Source organism: Anolis sagrei, chromosome 2 (genome assembly GCF_037176765.1).
Source record: "Anolis sagrei isolate rAnoSag1 chromosome 2, rAnoSag1.mat, whole genome shotgun sequence".
Classification (NCBI taxonomy): domain Eukaryota; kingdom Metazoa; phylum Chordata; class Lepidosauria; order Squamata; family Dactyloidae; genus Anolis; species Anolis sagrei.
The window spans coordinates 178,354,604-178,373,485 of NC_090022.1; the positions used below are offsets into that span (position 1 = coordinate 178,354,604).

The 18,882-nt window shown below is 42.6% G+C and overlaps 1 protein-coding gene across 4 annotated transcripts in view; it reads right to left on the reverse strand.

The window, feature by feature from the left end:
* HDAC6 (histone deacetylase 6) overlaps window positions 1–17,964 on the reverse strand; it is a 57,960-nt gene extending 39,996 nt beyond the window's left edge. For 2 of the 4 annotated variants that reach the window (XR_009630672.2, XM_060763143.2), the window contains exons 1-4: window positions 17,801–17,964; window positions 7,651–7,749; window positions 6,850–6,954; window positions 3,178–3,266 (exon numbers count right to left, since the gene is read on the reverse strand). Coding sequence is in view for 3 of the 4 variants with exons in the window: in XM_060763143.2 (XP_060619126.2) it covers window positions 3,178–3,266; window positions 6,850–6,954; window positions 7,651–7,749; window positions 17,801–17,947 (440 nt within the window). In the remaining variant the exon portion in view is untranslated. Of the gene's footprint in view, window positions 1–1,468; window positions 1,544–3,177; window positions 3,267–6,849; window positions 6,955–7,650; window positions 7,750–17,670; window positions 17,764–17,800 lie in introns of those variants that run through there. The other 2 variants (XM_060763144.2, XM_060763145.2) reach the window with 2 other exon arrangements.
* Window positions 17,965–18,882: the final 918 nt, after the last annotated feature.

Genomic DNA, 18,882 nt, shown 5'->3' on the forward strand with positions numbered 1-18,882 from the left:
GAAGCACTGCCAGAATATCAAGCAAAAAGTGGGTGCTAGAAACAATATCATACGAAAGCTGACTGGCACAACCTGGGGATCACAACCAGACACAGTGAAGACATCTGCCCTTGCGCTATGCTACTCTGCTGCTGAGTATGCATGCCCGGTGTGGAACACATCTCACCACAATAAAACAGTGGATGTGGCTCTTAATGAGACATGCCACATTATTACGGGGTGTCTGCGCCCTACACTACTGGAGAAATTACACTGTTTAGCTGGTATTGCACCACCTGACATCCGCCGGGAAATAGCAGCCAATAGTGAAAGGACCAAGGCAGTGACATCTCCAGCTCATCCCTTTGTTTGGGTATCAGCCAGCACGTCAACGACTTAAATCAAGAAATAGTTTTCTAAGATCTACAGAGACACTTGCTGGAACATCTCAGCAAGCAAGAGTCCAAAAGTGGCAGGCTCAAACCCAGAACCTCAACCAATGGCTGATACCAAATCAGAAACTCCCCCCTGGGCACACAGAAGACTGGGCGACTTGGAAGGCGCTGAACAGACTGCGCTCTGGCACCACGAGATGCAGAGCCAATCTTAAGAAATGGGGCTACAAAGTGGAATCCACGACATGCGAGTGTGGAGAAGAGCAAACCACTGACCACCTGCTGCAATGCAACCTGAGCCCTGCCACATGCACAATGGAGGACCTCCTTGCGGCAACACCAGAAGCACTCCAAGTGGCCAGATACTGGTCAAAGGACATTTAATCAACTACCAAACTCATAAATTTTGTATTCTGTATTTTGTATTTCTGTATCTTGTCTGTTTATTTGCTTTGTTCTGTTAGAAATGTAATATAAATGACTGGTTGCTGATGACTCGATAAATAAATAAATAAAGCCCCATCTGAAACATGTACAGGAATCTATAACCCATCAGCCTCCTCATCATCCTGCAGGAAGTCAGGCTCAGAAGGCCCAAAGTCAGGCTCAGCTTCAGACTCAGAGTCAAGCTGAGTCACAACACCTAGCTTTGTAAATACTTTAGAACCATGGATTGCCCATGCCTAAGAATTATATCTGGCCCTGTTCACTTTGCCCTCCCCCAATGCCCTTAGTCCAGGTATGGGCTAACTTTGGCCCACCAGGTGTTCTGGACTTTGAAATCTCTATTATGAGATTGCAAGCACTTCTTAAAAGTTTGAGGAATGCTGCATGAGGTCAAAAGAAGATGGTTGTTTCAGGAATGAGGACCTAAAAAGGAACAGTCGTAGGGTCAGAATCAGATTGGGTATTAAGGGCAATAGAAGAGGAACCAAGACAATAGAGAAATACAGCATAGTGGGTCACCATGTGGCGAGTACATGATGAGGTTGTGTCGGGACTATGCTGAAAGAGTGCACAAAGTGGGATGAAATCAAACCACCATAGATTTACAGGCAGCACAGAAGGGGGTAAGATCAGGATTATATATTTACCCACATCCAAACCAAGGGTACTTTTCCCCCCCTGCCAGGAAAAAATAATCAATGGTTTTGGAATTCGGAAACATATATTAGATCATGCATGAGCAAACTTCAGCCCTCCAGGTGTTTTGGACTTCAACTCCCACAATTCTTACCAGCCTCAGGCCCTTTTCTTTTCCCTCTCTGGCAGTTAAGCTGAGGGGGAAAAGGAAAAGGGTCTGAGGCTGTTTGGAATTGTGGGAGTTGAAGTCCAAAACACTTGGAGGGCTGATGTTTGCCCATGCCTGCATTAGACTCTCCCAACTGCTTATATAGAGCACGTAATGGGAAATGTAGTCCAACAAGTTCTGAGGGTTACAATACTCAGATCCAGTATAGCATGCAGTTTGGAAACAATCCATTCGCTCCCCCGCTCCCAATTTCTCATCTCACTTTCTTTTAAACGATTTAAATTTTGGTAAAAGCAACTATAAAAGGTGAATCATGAATGCATATAAAGAAAGCTTTAAAAATGGAGGAATGCATAGTATTTTGGTCAGGCACCATCGTCCTTCCAAAATTAAGGGAAGGAAAGGGCAGAAGAAAGGGCAGAAGATACCTTACACCAATTTTTAGAAGCTAGCAGCCCAAAGTGCTGAATATTTATTTTTATTTATTTATTTATTTACCGCACTTATATACCGCCCTTCTCAACCCCGAAGGGGACTCAGGGCGGCCTTACAAAGGCAACAATTCGATGGCGTGTGCACACATATCATTGATAAATAAACAAAAATATTAAAACCAACCAATTAAAACATCACATTAAACAACAATTTAAAATCACATAATCCAGGTCATAATCCAAGAACAGTCCGAGTCATCACAGTTAATTTATTTTCTTCTGATTGTACTGGTCCCATTACTGACCAAAGGCCTGATCCCAAAATCATGTTTTTAACTTTTCTTCTGAAGGCCAGGAGGGAAGGGGCCGATCTAATTTCACTGGGGAGGGAGTTCCATAGATGAGGGGCCACCACTGAGAAGGTCCTGTATCTTGTGTTTTATCCTTCTATGAACTGGCACGAGCTTGAAGATCTTCTGGGGAGGCCCTCCTCTCAGTCCCACTAACGTCTCAAGTGTGGGGACAAGAGAGAGGACCTTCTCAGTGGTGGCCCCCCGCCTCTGGCTCTAGGCACTGTCAGGCCATTATTTGCTAATCAAGGTGATCAGTTGAAATATTCACACCTAATTCCAGCAGAAAAGAGTCCTTTGTCTCACCCTGGTCATTCCACAGATATATAAACCTCTTTTCCTAGTTCCAACAGACCTCACTACCTCTGAGGATGCTTGCCATAGATGCAGGCGAAACGTCAGGAGAGAATGCCTCTAGACCATGGCCATATAGCCCGAAAAAGCCTACAACAACCCAATGATTCCGGCCATGAAAACCTTCGACAATACATTGATACTTTATTTGTATTTTACCCTATCTCTCCAAGGGGACTCATCTGCTCAAAATCCAGCACATTGTCCCAATACACTTTAAAGCAGTGTCAATCACCATGCAGTCCAAGGGAATCATAGGAACTATAGTTATTTATGTGACTTTCTCATGGTTATCACAAGACCAGGTTATTTATAGTCCCCAGAGATCCTGAAAGAACTGCCTAAAAGCTAATCCAAGTTACAACCCGACTGTTAGATTCAAGGATCACAAACGCTTCCTTCACCCCAAATACCTTTCATCCCATGGGCAGCAAAACTTTGTCATCCGTTCATCGAACACCAGGCCCGTCCCCACTGGCACTGCGCATTCTGTGGTGAGAGCCTGGTACGAAAAAACAATATTAAACAGTGATGTGAATAGGAAAATAATGTCTTCTAGCACTAATCTTCCTTTTCTAAGTGATTTCTTAGATCTCATCCAATTGTGGTCACATCTTGCTTTCCTTCTCAAAAAGAAGGGCTTCGTAAACCCTTTCCTACTTGCAATCCCTTTCTGCCCAAGAAAATTTTACATGACCACAAGTAAAGTAGGTATAAAAATCAAAGATATACTGATAATAAACCAACATTTGCTAAGACAACATTTACTAAACTAGCCGATTTCCCTTTTTATGAAGTACTAGCTGTCGCCTGCCACGCGTTGCTGTGGCCCAGTCTGTGTATATGTGTTCTGAGTGTGTGTATATATATTTGGGTATGTGTATATACGTGTGTTTGTTTTTATATATGTGGTTTTGCACATAACTTGTAATGTGTTTTTAATGTTTGGCTTTTTACGTCTCTTCTGTTGTGTTTTTCAGTTTTATTATGAGTGATGGCCACTCGTTGGGTTGTTAGGTGTCTTGTGTCCAAATTTGGTGTCAATTTGTCCAGTGGTTTTTGAGTTATGTTAATCCCACAAACGAACATAACATTTTTATTTATATAGATGCATATAATATTGATCCTAATATTATAATGTAATACAATACTAGTAATAAAATAGAATAATTGTATATTATATATTACAAGTAAGATTAGTAATAATACTGCAGTATAGTACAATATTGTAATATATAATATATAATAATATGCTATGCTAATTATATGATATACTAGCTGTCCCCTGCCACGTGTTGCTGTGGCCCAGTCTGTGTATATGCGTTTTGTGTGTGTGTGTATATATATGTGTGTGTATATGTGTATATACATGGTTTTGCGCATGTGTTGCAAAGTGTTTTTAATGTTTGGCTTTTTAAGTCTCTTCTGCTGTGTTTTTCAGTGTTATTATGAGTGACGGCCACTCGTTGGCCTGATAGGTGTATTGTGTCCAAATTTGGTGTCAATTCGTCCAGTGGTTTTTGAGTTATGTTAATCTCACAAACGAACATAACATTGTATTGTCGAAGGCTTTCATGGCTGGAATCACTAGGATTCCAGCCATGAAAGCCTTCGACAATACATTGAACATCTCTACGGGGAGAAACTGTTCCAAGACACAAGGAAATTGGAGAAACTAAGGACCAGGAAAGCACATCTACTGTGCTCCCTGACTTTCCTTCTGAACCTAGAACATAACATTTTTATTTACATAGATAATACAATAGATAATACAATACTAGTAATAAAATACAACAGATAATACAATACTAGTAATAAAATAGAATAATTGTATATTATATATTACAAGTAAGATTAGTAATAATACTGCAGTATAGTGGTATAGTACAATATTGTAATAAATAATAATAATAATAATAATAATAATAATAATAATAATGTGCTATGCTAATTATATAATGTACTAGCCGTCCCCTGCCATGTGTTGCTGTGGCCCAGTCTGTGTATATGCATTTTGTGTGTGTGCGTATATATGTGTGTGTGTATGTGTATACATGGTTTTGCGCATGTGTTGTAATGTATTCTTATTTTTTGGCTTTTTAAGTCTCTTCTGCTGTGTTTTTCAGTTTTTTTTATGAGTGATGGTCACTCGTTGGCCTGATAGGTGTATTGTGCCCAAATTTGGTGTCAATTTGTCCAGTAGTTTTTGAGTTATGTCAATCCCACAAACAAACATTACATTTTTATTTATATAGATAGCTGAAGCATTTTCTACAGAATCCACTGGAAACACCCTATGTTATTGCTAACAGATTTGTGTAAATGGGGGGCATTCAGAAACCTTTTACTATTGCCAAATTTTCTGTAACCCCAACATTGAGCAAAGGGGTCACTGAGCCATTGTGGGTTAGGACCCAGAGTTTAAGAAGCATGCTCTATACCAGTGGTTCTCATCCCAGAAATCCTAACAGATGGTCAACTGGCTGGGATTTCTGTGAGTTGTAGGCCAAAACATCTGGGGAACCACAAGTTGAGAACCACTGCTCTAAACTGCATTATATGGTAATGTAGATGGGGCCCTACAGGTTTACTGTTGGTTTAGCTCAAGTAAACTAACAGTAAACCTGTAGGGCCCCATCTACACTACCATATAATGCAGTTAAACTGCATTATGAAACTTCATCACAGCACAGATGGGGTCGAAGAGCGATTCATTTTTTGAAGGTCATTGTTTATGTAGCAAAATGGCACCATCCATCATTCACAAAGGCTGACGGCTGACTTACTTGTGAGACAGGAAACCAGAATGAGAGGAAATGGAAAGGCAAAGGGCACGGCTGGCTGTCATTCTGATCAGGTGCACATTTTGATGTGGAGCACAATAAAGAAAGGTATTTCTGTACATATGTATATCTTTTCATTACCAATGAGCAAAATAACTCCTATAATGGCTTCCACCTTACCTCTTTAAACACATATTAACTAACACCTCTTTTGAAAAAAAAGTTCCCCAAAAAGTTGGAAACTTTTAAGAGTGCCACATCTAGTGTTGCTGACATTGCCACTGAAATATTTACCATATATTCTGGTGTATAAGACTACTTTTTAACCCTAGAAAATCTTCTCAAAAGTCAAGGATCATCTTATACATGTTGAGTCGTCTTATACACTGAAGTGGTCTTATACACGGGAGTTGTCTTATACACGGGAGTAGCCTTATGCATGGGAGTTGTTTTATATGCAGGAGTAGTCTTATATGCCAGGAGTTGTCTTATAGAGCGGCTGCTGAAATTTCCAATCCGGATTGGAGAATCTGTGGTTGCTGCATATGGTGGGGGGAGCTCAAAAATGGCAATGGCCGTGTCCCTGCCATATGCCGCGACTGTATAAAAGCATTAAGGGCGACGCTGTACAAGTACGGTAGGAGAAAATCCATTCATTAGGATTCGTGGACTTAATGCAGTCCCAATGGTGAAGTGAAGGGGTGCCTCACCGGGAAGGTGGAAGTGCAGAGCAAGCAGCAGGCGTCCGAGATGCCCGGGGTATGGAAAAAAGAGATAGAGTAGCTTTGGGCCCAGAAAAACACAACTCTTTACCTGTCTGGCCCGCCCTTGTATCCTATTACCGTACCTCCTCCTCTGCCTCTCAGATTTCGCTCCTGAAGAGTGCAGTGAAGCGGTGCAGATGCGCATGTGTGAGATCTGAGAGGCAGAGAAGGAGGTACAGTAATAGGAAAATTATCATATTGAAATCAAATCTGATGCTTTTAAAATTTTTGTTTGGTGTGTGTTGGAAGAGGGGTAGTCTTATACGGCGAGTATATCCCCAAACTCTATATTTTAACTGGAAAAGTTGGGGATCGTTTTGTACTCCCAGTCATCTTATATGCCGGAATATACAGTACTTACACTGCTAATGGAAACATTACTTTTTTGACAGTTCCCGGAATCCCTCGAGCATTATGACCACTGCCATGTTGGATGGGTGATTCTGGAAGCTTTTCTAACCCTTGCATCCTCCTTACTTTCTCCTCTCCTTTAGAATCAAGGAAGAACTCAAGAGTGCTTTCCCAGGGCTCAACCTACCAACCGCTGCATGCTCGCAAGCAGTTCCTCCGCATCTTTGTTTAACCGCTTGGCCCGTCCTTTCCTCTTGGCCTCTGGCAAACCTCCCTTTCGGTTCGCTTTTTTCTAGGGAAGATGAGAGACGCTGTCAGTTTGATATATATCCAATGTGTACAAAGTATTTATGACAGTAGCTTCTCCCACCCAACCTAGTTGGAAGAGACCACGAGAACCATCCAGTCCAAAACTTTGCCATTCAGGAAACACACAATCAAAGCACAATAATAATAATAATAATAATAATAATAATACTTTACTTATATAACGTCCTATCTCCCTGAAGGGACTTAGGGCGGTGGGACACAAAATACTAATCACTGCCTCTAACTACACAGATATCTATAAGTACAATGTAAATACACAAATGTCCTGTTACTATAAACTTCAACAAAAGTATCAATTCAATTAATCATGAGAATACTCAATTAATTCGTATAGTACACAAGCATAGGGAACAAATGCGATGGGACTATCTACAATGGTGTAACAAACATAATATTAATGTTTTCCAAATAATTACAACCTTTGGAAGATCAGACTAATTATTTGGAAAACATGAATATTATGTCTGTTACACCATTGTAAATAGTCCCAACTCATTTGTTCCCTATGCTTGTGTACTATATTAATTAATTGTGCATTCTCCTGATTAATTGAATTGATACTTTTACACTAATACCTTGTGTATTAGTGTAAATACACAAGGACACTTGTGTATTTACACTAATCACTGCCTCCCATCATCATAATAAGTGACTTTACCAGGGGTGCCCGAGGCACGGATGGAGGGTCCAATATAGGGTCATTTCCCAAATCCGAAGCCATTACAGGGGCAACAGATGCCCCTCGCCAACTCCAGTCCTGTGGAAGACAAGAACACAAACATGCCTTGTTAGAGATTCTGGATGCACACACACTTGATCTCAGTCAACACCACAGACTCAAACATCAGATTAGTCTCAAACTCACTAACCACGCATAATGAGAGACCTGAGGGATTAAGATTCCAGTCCTCAATCAGCTATAGGCTCATTCTGTAGGTTTCAGGTTTTTTTTTTGTTGTTGTTGTGTCAGGAGTGACTTGAGAAACTGCAAGTTGCTTCTGGTATGAGAGAATTGGCTATCTGCAAGGACGTTGCCCAGGGGACGCCTGGATGTTTTGATGTTTTATCATCCTTATGGGAGGCTTCTTTCATGTCCCCACATGAGGAGCTGGGGCTGATAGAAGGAGCTCATCCGCATTCTCCCCGGATTCGAACCCACGACCTGTCTATCTTCAGTCCTGCCGGCAAAGGGGTTTAACCCACTGCGCCACCGGGGGGTCCTAGGTTTCAGTTCTTTCCAGTTTACAGCAACCCTAGTGCAAAGCTATTCGAGGATTCTCTCATGTCCTCGCATGAGGAGCTGGAGCTGATAGAGGGAGCTCATCCGCACTCTCCCCGGATTCGAACCCACGACTTGTCGGTATTCAGTCCTGCCAGCAAAGGGGTTTAACCCACTGCGCCACCGGGGGGGCCTAGGTTTCAGTTGTTTCCAGTTTACAGCAACCCTAGTGCAAAGCTATTTGAGGACTCTCTCATATCCCCACATGAGGAGCTGGAGCTGATAGAGGGAGCTCATCTGGCCTCTCCCCGGATTTGAACCTGTGACCTGTCCGTCTTCAGTCCTGCCGGCAAAGGGGTTTAACCCACTGCGCCACCGGGGGGGCCTAGGTTTCAGTTGTTTCCAGTTTACAGCAACCCTAGTGCAAAGCTATTTGAGGACTCTCTCATATCCCCACATGAGGAGCTGGAGCTGATAGAGGGAGCTCATCTGGCCTCTCCCCGGATTTGAACCTGTGACCTGTCCGTCTTCAGTCCTGCCAGCAAAGGGGTTTAACCCACTGTGGCACCGGGGGCTCCAAGGTTTCAGTTGTTTCCAGTTTACAGCAACCCTAGTGCAAAGCTATTCGAGGACTTTCTTGACAGAAGGAAATTGTCATTGCCCCCGGTGGCGCAGTGGGTTAAACCCCTGTGCCGGCAGGACTGAAGACCGACAGGTCGCATGTTCGAATCCGGGGAGAAGTGGATGAGCTCCCTCTATCAGCTCCAGCTCCTCATGCGGGGACATGAGAGAAGCTTCTCACAAGGATGATAAAAACATCAAATCATCCAGGCGTCCTCTGGGCAACGTCCTTGCAGAGGGCCAATTCTCTCACACCAGGAGTCACTCCTGACACGACAAAAAAATAATAATCTCAGGCCCCTTCTACATTGCCATGTAAAATCCAGAGTATCTGCTTTGAACAGGATTATATGGCAGTGTAGACTCAGATAATCCAATTCAAAGATGATGTGGATTATATAGAAGTGTGTGATTTGCCCAAAGGGGTTTTCCATGGCTGATCAGGGGCACAAACCCTGATTCCCCAGACTCCTTTCTAGCCCAACATTCAAAATACTACACCACACTGGCTCTCACCTGGGGACAATCTCTCTTTTGATCCACCTGAAATACCTGCTGCAGGGATAAAGCGGGTGAGAGACAAAACCTTTGGTCCCCCCATGAGCTCACCGAAACAAAGACAGGATATAAACGTAACTGACAAATAGATTTAAAAATATAAAAGGCATCACTCATGTGGAATAAGAACCTATATCCCATTGAGAATCCTCTGAGCGACCTCAAGAAACAACCCTAGCTGCCCCTTCAATTTTAGGATTATTATGGGAAATGTGCCCCCAAGAGAAGAAGTCTCCCTCTGCCCTAGAATTAGCCCGTCAATTCCTATTATCTGGGGCTCATGACTGTCAGGCTAGACAATGTCTGTAAGGTAATAGTGTAATAGGGCTCACTAAACACAGGAAGGGGGAGGAAGGGAGAGTGAAAAGGGAAAAGAGGCAAAGGGCTGTCATTGCCAGCTGTCAATTAGAGAGAAGAGTGGATGTATGATATGAAGACAAAGCAGAAAGGTGGGTTTTTAGAAAAATCTGAACTGGAAATTATGGCCTCTTCCATGCAGCTGAATAAAAGCCACATTATCTGCTTTGAACTGAGATATATGACAGTGTGGACTCAGATAATCCAGTTCAAAGCAGATATTATGGGATTTTCTGCCTTGACATTCTGGGTTATATGGCTGTGTGGAAGGGCCCAAAGTAACATTGTTTGATTGAGCATATTTTGCTTTAAATATGATCTTCAGATATACACAATTTATGTAGAAATTATTTAATTGGAATATTTGTAATAATACAAGAGACTAGTATATTCTTTCACTCTGTAATACTGTTCCATTTCAACTTTGGGGGAAAAAGATTCAGTATAACTAGTTGAACATCTTATTTCACTAGCTATAAATCTATGAACCCAGACAACTTATCACATTTTGCCTTGATTGTTTATACTATTTTTTTATTTATTTCGGGCACTTCTACCCCGCCCTTCTCAACCCCCAAGGGGGGACTCAGCACAGCTTACAACTGGCACAATTCGATGCCAACAATTCAACAAATAAATTACATAACAGCAATAACCACAATAGTTAAAAACAATCAATTAAAACAATAAAAATTAAAAGCCAATCTAGTGGCCAACGTTCACCGAGGTCTGATATCCATAAGTCCATTCAGCATTACCATAGTCTATTCCAATTTCTGGTCGTCATTACCTTGTCAGTCTGCCAGATTACCCAAAGGCCTGGTCCCATATCCATGTTTTCATCTTCCTTCTGAAGGAAAGGAGGGGTGTTGATGACCTAATTTCCCTGATGAGTGAATTCCACAGGCGAGGGGCTACCACCGAGAAGGTCCTGTCCCTCGTCCCCACCAGCCTCACTTGTGATAGAGGCGAGGCCGAGAGAAGGGCCTCCCCTGAAGATCTTAAACTCCGAGGTGGGACATAGAAGGAGATACATTCGGACAGGTATGCTGGGCCGGAGCCGTATACTAGTGACACATTGAGGAACAAGAATTTTTGTGAAACTAGCTTGGCACACATTCTTTTGTGATTCTATTCCTCTGGTTTGCCTCTTTTCAAGAATAGCGAGAACTTAATATACTGTATGTAAGTCCACTTTGGAAAAATATACTATCTGCAGAAAATATTCCACTCTCCACCTCTATATTAAATCCAAGATTCATTATTATGTCAAAACATTTACTCTGACAAATTAACCCCTATTGAGCTCTTGACAAGAATCTAGCACATGCACACATATGCACACAGATCCCTAAAGCCAAAAGCTTATGCAAACAGCTGGAAATTAAAGCCAGATCATGCCACACATTCTAAACAAGAAAATTTTCCTAAGTCTCTTTGCATTTTTAAGGAGAATTGACTCAATTAAAAACCCTTTAGTAATAATAATAATAATAATAATAATAATAATAATAATAATAATTTTATTTCTTACTCACCTCTCCTCATGGCTCGAGGTGGGTTACAAAATAACTAACACATAAACATTGTAAAAATACCACAAATACACACTTTAAAATGTATTTCTAGAAAAGATACATGTTAAAAAGTATTTCTATAAAATACATATTAAAAGATACATATTAAAACGCATTTCTATAAAATACACATTAAAATACACAAAGCAGAGATTAAACAAAGGACATGAGTTTAAAACTCATGCTTAAAAACTGGCTGGGTAGTCCTGCTGGAAAAGATGGGTCTTTAGATATTTTTAAAATTTCCACAGCTGATTTAGCTGTCAGAGCTCTTCTGGCAGGTCGTTCCACAGTTGTGGGGCGGCTGATGAAAAGCCCCTCTGAGTGATGGTTGCCAGTTGAGTTCTGGCTGGTTGGAGTAGCCGCCCCCAAGAGGGTCTTGGTTTTTGGGGCTAATTGTATGGGAGAATGTGCTCCTTTAGGTAACCTGGACCCAAACCATGTAGGGCTTTAAAGGTCAATACACCTTGTACTTTGCCCAGAAACTAACTGGCAGCCAGTGGAATGACTTTAGTATGTATGTAATATGCTAACTTCTAGATGTTCCTGTAACCATTCTAGATGCTGTATTTTGAACCAACTGGGGTTTCCGATAGTCCAATACAAAGTGCACTGCAGAAGTTCAACTTTGAGGTTACCAGCATGTGCACTATTATCTTAAGGTCTTCCAAATCTAGGAAGGGATGCAGCTGGCATATCAGCCAAAGTGGATAGTAAGCAACCTGACCCTCATATCTACCTGGGCTGACATTTGGAGAGACAGATCCAGGAGTACTCCCAAGCTGCAAATAGTCTTTCATGGGGAGTGTAAGCCCATCCAGAACTGGTTGACACACCTCCACCCCCAGATTAGGACCCTTGATGGAAAGCAGCTTTGTCTTGTTTGGATTCAGTTTCAATTGGGTTTTCCTCATCCAGACTATTGCTTCCTACAGACATTCATTCAGAGGAGCCACACTATCCTTAGTTAAAGCTGTTTAGGCATGGAGAAATATATTTGGGTGCCTTCAACATACTAAGTCACACCCCACCCCATGCCTACAGATGATCTCTGTCAACATTTTCATGTAAATATTAAAGAGAATTGGAGCTTTGAGTCCCCCTCAGGGTGAGAAAAGCTGTACACAAATACTGTATATAAAATAAAATACATAAATAAATATAATGGCACCTTGTGGGGTACCACATAACATCTCCTTTTTTGAGGAGCAGCTATCCCCAAGTGCCACCATCTGGAACCTGCCTGAGATGCACAACCAGAACCACAGCAGCATAATGCCTCCGATTCCCAGCCCCTCTAGCCGTTCCAGAAGGAGACCATGGTCAATGGTATCGAAGGCTACTAAGAGGTCCAGAAATACCAAAAGGGACATGCTCCCCATATCGTTATTGGAACAGAGAACATCTACTAAGGCGACCATAGCAGTCTCAACTCCATATCCTGCTCTGAAGTCAGTTTGAAATTGGTTAAGAAAGTGTGTGTCATCCAACACCACCTGGAGTTGGAGGACAACTGCCTTCTCAATCACCTTGCCCAAAAAAGAGGTTAGACACTGGTCTGTAAGTATTAAGGTCCAGGGGATCAAGGGAAGGCTTTTTCAGCAGGAAAAAATGTCCTCCTGATAGTAAAACTCTACAGTCAACCCTCCATATTATCTGTGGATAAGGTGCAGGCCCCCGTGAAAGTGAAAAACTGCAAATAAAGAAATTGCTTTTATTTTTACTTGAGAGAATACCTCTTGAGGAATGTCTAGATCCTCCAACATGAATGGAGGAAGTTGGTCACAGAGTCACACTCAAAGATCTATAGATTCCTTGAAAGAACAAATCTATAAATAACACTGTTCAATACCTGTTTCGGTGCCTCAAATGTTAACCCTTTTTCTGGATATATTTGACCAGCTGATTCCAAAAAAGGCACCAGCTTTCCCCTTATCGGTTCTAGTTTCTTGAATGCAAAACCTATGTCATTACCAGTCACCATTTGCTCACCCATAAGAAAAAAAAAACCCACATGATAACCATATCTAAGAAACTAGAGCTGATGCAGTCTATCCAATGCAATTTTCCAAATTAGCACCCCAAAAAACTAAGGAACAGACTTAACAAGCAGGACACCAAGAATGTATGTTGTTGAGCTGCAAACAAGCCCACAAAAGTCAAAACCATGAGGGATGACTGCATTCACAACAGACACCAAAACAGGCTACAGGATTGTAATGGGATCTAAAATCTACGTGGGGCTGCCTTTGAATACGGTTTGGAAACTTCAGCTAGTTCAACGGGCGGCAGCCAGATTACTAACTGGGGCGGCATACAGGGAGCATACCACCCCCCTGCTATGCCAGTTCCACTGGCTGCTGGTCCATCTCCGAGCCCAATTCAAAGTGCTGGTTTTGACCTATAAAGCTCTATACGGTTCTGGCCCAGCTTACTTGTCCAAACACATCCATACCTACATCCCACCTCATAATCTACATCATACAGGGAGGCCCTGCTCTCGCTCCCATCAACAGCACAGATGCGTCTGGCGGGGATGAGAGACAGGGCCTTCTCGGCTGTGGCCCCCCACCTATGGAACACACTCCCAAATGAGGTAAGATCTGCTCCCTCCCCCCTGGCTTTTAGAAAAAATTAAAATCATAGTTTTGGAACCAGACCTCTGGGCAGTAGAAGTAAATGTATGCAGCATTTCAGAAAGACAATGACTGGAACAGCGATTCGAAAGACGAGACTGCTTTATTGTTTTAATTATTGTTTTATTGCTCATTGATGTACTGTTTTTAACTTGATTTATGTCTAATTTTGTAGTATATAATTGTAATTGCTTGTACTGGCATTGAATTTTGCCATTACTTATGAGTCCCCCTCGGGGTGAGAAAAGCGGTATATAAATAAATAAATAAATAAATCCACTCGCCTTACAAGTCTCCAAATGAGTGCACTTAGAGCTATGTTTCTTGCACACCAACATACAACAGAGATGCCCAAATGCACTTTGAGTGACAGGTGCAGAAATGTCCTCTTATGAACATTTGATGATACCTGTGTTTACACTATGATCTTTCTGCCACTGCCAGTCTGAATGGCTCCATTATTATTATTATTATTATTATTATTACTATTATTATTATTTAGTTTATTGATACCCAGCTTTTTCTCTCCACAAGGAGACTCAAAGCAGCTTACATTAAAAGCCTTTCAATACAATACAAAATCTACAAATATATAAACAATAAACCAGAATTAAATATCATTGGTATTACAAAAATTCAGTTGAAATCCATAAAAACCAATTCAGAACTAAAAACCCTGTTCCTATCGACCCCACCTCTTAAAGCCAAGCCCCTTTCTTTCCCTCTTGCATTGTCTCCATTGTGTGCAGTAGATTCCCACTCCTCCTTCTCCAAACCCTGATTCATCTCAAGCTCTCAATTTGAGCAGAAGGAATCCAGGCTGCAATCTGGTGCATAGTTACCAGAGATTAAGCACACATTGACCAGATTTGGAGATTTATTTCCAAGCAGACAAGCGCAAGACGGCCCTATTGGAATCTGAACCTTTGGAATGACCGTTTTTGGCTTTCCTGTGCCACCATTCACACATTCATCAGAGTCAGGCACTGAATCCATTGCATTGGCAGAGGGGGCAAGAAAAAGGGTGGCGGAAGGAAATCATTCGTTTTGACAAAGCACACAATGCCATCCAGGGCCCCAGGTGAGATGGCAGTATGTGGTTATGTGTTTGTATATGTGCCATCAAGTCGCCTGTTGACTTATGACAACCTCTGAGGATGCTTGCCATAGATGCAGGCGAAACGTCAGGAGAGAATGCCTCTAGACCATGGCCATTTAGCCCGAAAAAACTTACAACAACCCAGTGATTCCGGCCATGAAAGCCTTCAACAATACCTATACATTTAAGTTTTTTTTAAGACAGGGAACCATCAGGGGTGGTTTTGCCAGTGGTTTCCTCTGAAATAAGATCTACAACACATGGAATTCATTGGTGCTCCCCATCCAAGTACTAACCAGGGCTGACCCTGCTTAGCCTCCAAGATCAGACAGAATCTGATGCCCTGGATTTGCCTATATAGGTGCTATTTTAGGCCCTTTCCACACAACTGTGTAAAATTAACATTAAACTGGATTATGAGGCAATGTAGACTCAGATAATCCAGTTCAAAGAAGATATTGTGGATTATCTGTCTTGAAAATCTGGGTTATATGGCTGTGCGGAAGGGGCCTATGAGGAAAGAAACAGCATAATCACCTGAGTGTGCCTTGCTGAGATAACACTGGGGAAATCAAGTTGAAAACACACACTTAGGCCGGATCTACACTGCCATATTATCCAGATTATCAGCACTGAACTGGATTATATTAGTCTACACTGCCATATAATCCAGTTCAAATCAGATAATCTGGATTTTATATTGCAGTGTAGATGGGGTAAATAAATAGGCACCCAATCTCCCACCCTGGACATTCCACAGATATATAAATCCAAATTTCGTAGTTTCCAACACACCTCACAACCTATGAGGATGCCTGCCATAGATGCAAAGGTTTCACTAATTTTGGAGGATTCCAGATTTCCAGATAAGCATGCTCAATTTGTATTGTCAAAGGCTTTCATGGCCGGAATCACTGGGTTGTTATAGGTTTCTTCGGGCTATATGGCCATGTTCTAGAGGCATTCTCTCCTGAAGTTTCGCCTGCATCTATGGCAAGCATCCTCAGAGGTTGCTTGCCATAGATGCAGGCGAAACGTCAGGAGAGAATGCCTCTAGAACATGGCCATATAGCCTGAAAAAATCTGCAACAATCCATTCCACAGATACATAAATCCAAATGTCATAGTTTCCAGCAGACCTCGCAACCTATGAGGATGCCTGCCATAGATGCAGGCGAAATGTCAGGAGAGAATGCTTCTAGAATAAGGAAAAATTCCCAGCAATATGTCCTCAGAATGCACTTTACTATTAGATTGGGTTGGACTGCATTCCCCTCATTTCTTTTAAAACCCTTATACCAGATATATCCTACCTTGTTCATGCCCAGTGTTTATTTTTTAAATTTTAAACTATTACATAGGTTTTTAAATCCTTGTGTGTTATTTTTTATTGTTTATATGTGATTTATATAATGTGTCCAGTTGGAATGTGTCCAGAGGAGGGCAACAAAAATGATCAAGGGTCTGGAGAACAAGCCCTATGAGGAGCGGCTTAAGGAGCTGGGCATGTTTAGCCTGAAGAAGAGAAGGCTGAGAGGAGATATGATAGCCATGTATAAATATGTGAGAGGAAGCCACAGGGAGGAGGGAGAAAGCTTGCTTTCTGCTTCCTTGGAGACTAGGACACAAAACAATGGCTTTAAACTACAAGAGAGGAGATTCCATCTGAACATGAGGAAGAACTTCCTGACTGTGAGAGCCGTTCAGCAGTGGAACTCTCTGCCCCGGAGTGTGGTGGAGGCTCCTTCTTTGGAAGCTTTTAAACAGAGGCTGGATGGCCATCTGCCAGGGGTGATTTGAATGCAATATTCCTGCTTCTTGGCAGGGGGTTGGACTGGATGGCCCATGAGGTCTCTTCCAACTCTTTGATTCTATGATTCTATATTAACCGTATTGTATTGTATTGTTTTTGTTTATTGCTTTCTTGTTTTTATTGATGTGTTGTTGGGCTTGGCCTCATATAAGCCGCTCCGAGTCCCTTGGGGAGATGGTGGTGGGGTATAAATAAAGTTATTATTATTAATATTATTATTATTACATGGCCATACAGCGCGAAAAACCTACAACAACCCAGTGATTTTGGCCATGAAAGCCTTCGACAATACATTTACACCCAATCTTATCTGATCTTGGAAGTCAAGCCATACTTGGGCTGGAGATCATCAACATAGACCAGAGAAAGGAGCTGGAGAATCCGCCTTTGAGGATAAATGTTGGGAAAAGTCAAGGAGTTGCCACAAATGGACAAGCAAGTTGAACACACACATTATACACACCCTAAAATACCCAAAAGGTCCCAGATCCTGCCTGATCTTGGAAGCTAAGCAGGGCCAGCCTTGGCTGGTACTTGGATGGGAGACCACCAACCCAGACCAGGGAGGATGTAGCAAAAAAATACCTGCTATGAATACAGAAGTGACTTGAAGGCACATGCATAAAGAGAAAGGAAGGAAGGAAGGAAGGAAGGAAGGAAGGAAGACATGTGCCCCCTCCCACTAAATGTACTGCTGCAACCAATGTATACAAAGAGAGAGAGCTTGAGAGCTCAAGTTCAAAGGCAATGCCCAACCCAGGGGCTTTGCTTGCCTGCAGCAGGACCTGATCCACTCACCAGCTGGGAGATCTGCCAAAGGAAAGCAGGAGGGAGGCGGCAGTTTAGGGCAACCGAAAAGCAGGCCACCTCCTCCCCGCGCCCCTTCCCCAGCTCGCCTTGGGGTGGGGGGGGCGTGTCACCTCCTTACCTGGAGACCTCGCTCCCCCCTCTCTCGCGCGGGGACTTGGTTCCGCCCAGGGCGCCGCCTGATGCTGTCACTGGAACAACCGGGTGGAAGCTGGGCGAGACCATTCCGCTCGAAAGGGGCGTGGCTTTGAAAAGTGGGCGAGACCATTGAAGAGACAGACAGAAAGCGGTCAGTATGTGAAAGGAGGAGGAGGGGGTTGGATGAGACCATTTGCCTTGAAGAGGGGCGTCCAGCCACATATTTTGTAAACGCGTGTTGGAGCAGCTGTTGGTGCCCCTTTCTGCAACGCCATGTGATGCAGTTTGGATTTGTGTTGTATGATCAATGTAAACCTATATAATGCAGTCTATTATATGGGTCCAAACTAATCACATAATGCAGATTCAAACTGCATTATGGGGCAGTGTAGATGGGACCTGAGTCAGAGTAAATGAAGACCATAATATTTATTTATTTATTTATTTATTTAAAAGTTTTGCATACCGGCCTTCTCACCTCTCTTGATATTTCCAACCATAATATCACATACAGTCAATAAAACATAATAATACATATTACAGTAAAACATTAAAACAGCAATTACAATCAATAACTATAATGGTCAGTCGTCACACTAAAATCGTTGCTCATCATCCTCCATCCATATCTCAGGGTGTTGGCTCACTCGTCAAATGCCTGTCTCCATAACCAAGTCTTCACCTGTTTCCTAAATGTCAGGATAGACGGGGTGGTTCTGATCTCCAGTGGGAGAGAGTTCCAGAGTCGAGGGGCCACCACCGAGAAGGCCCTGTCCCTCGTCCCCACCAGACACGCTTGCGAGGCCGGTGGGACTGAAAGCAGGGCCTCTCCAGACGATCTTAATAATCTTGATGGTTCGTAAGGGAGAATATGTTCGGAGAGGTAAATAGGGCCGGAGTCGTTTAGGGCTTTGTAGGTCAAAACCAGCACTTTGAATTGTGCTCGGAAGCTATTCGGCAGCCAGTGGAGCTGGCGTAACAGAGGGGTTGATTGCTCCCTGTACCCAGCACCCGTTAGTAGTCTGGCTGCCGAGCGTTGGACTAGCTGCAGCTTCCGGGCAGTCT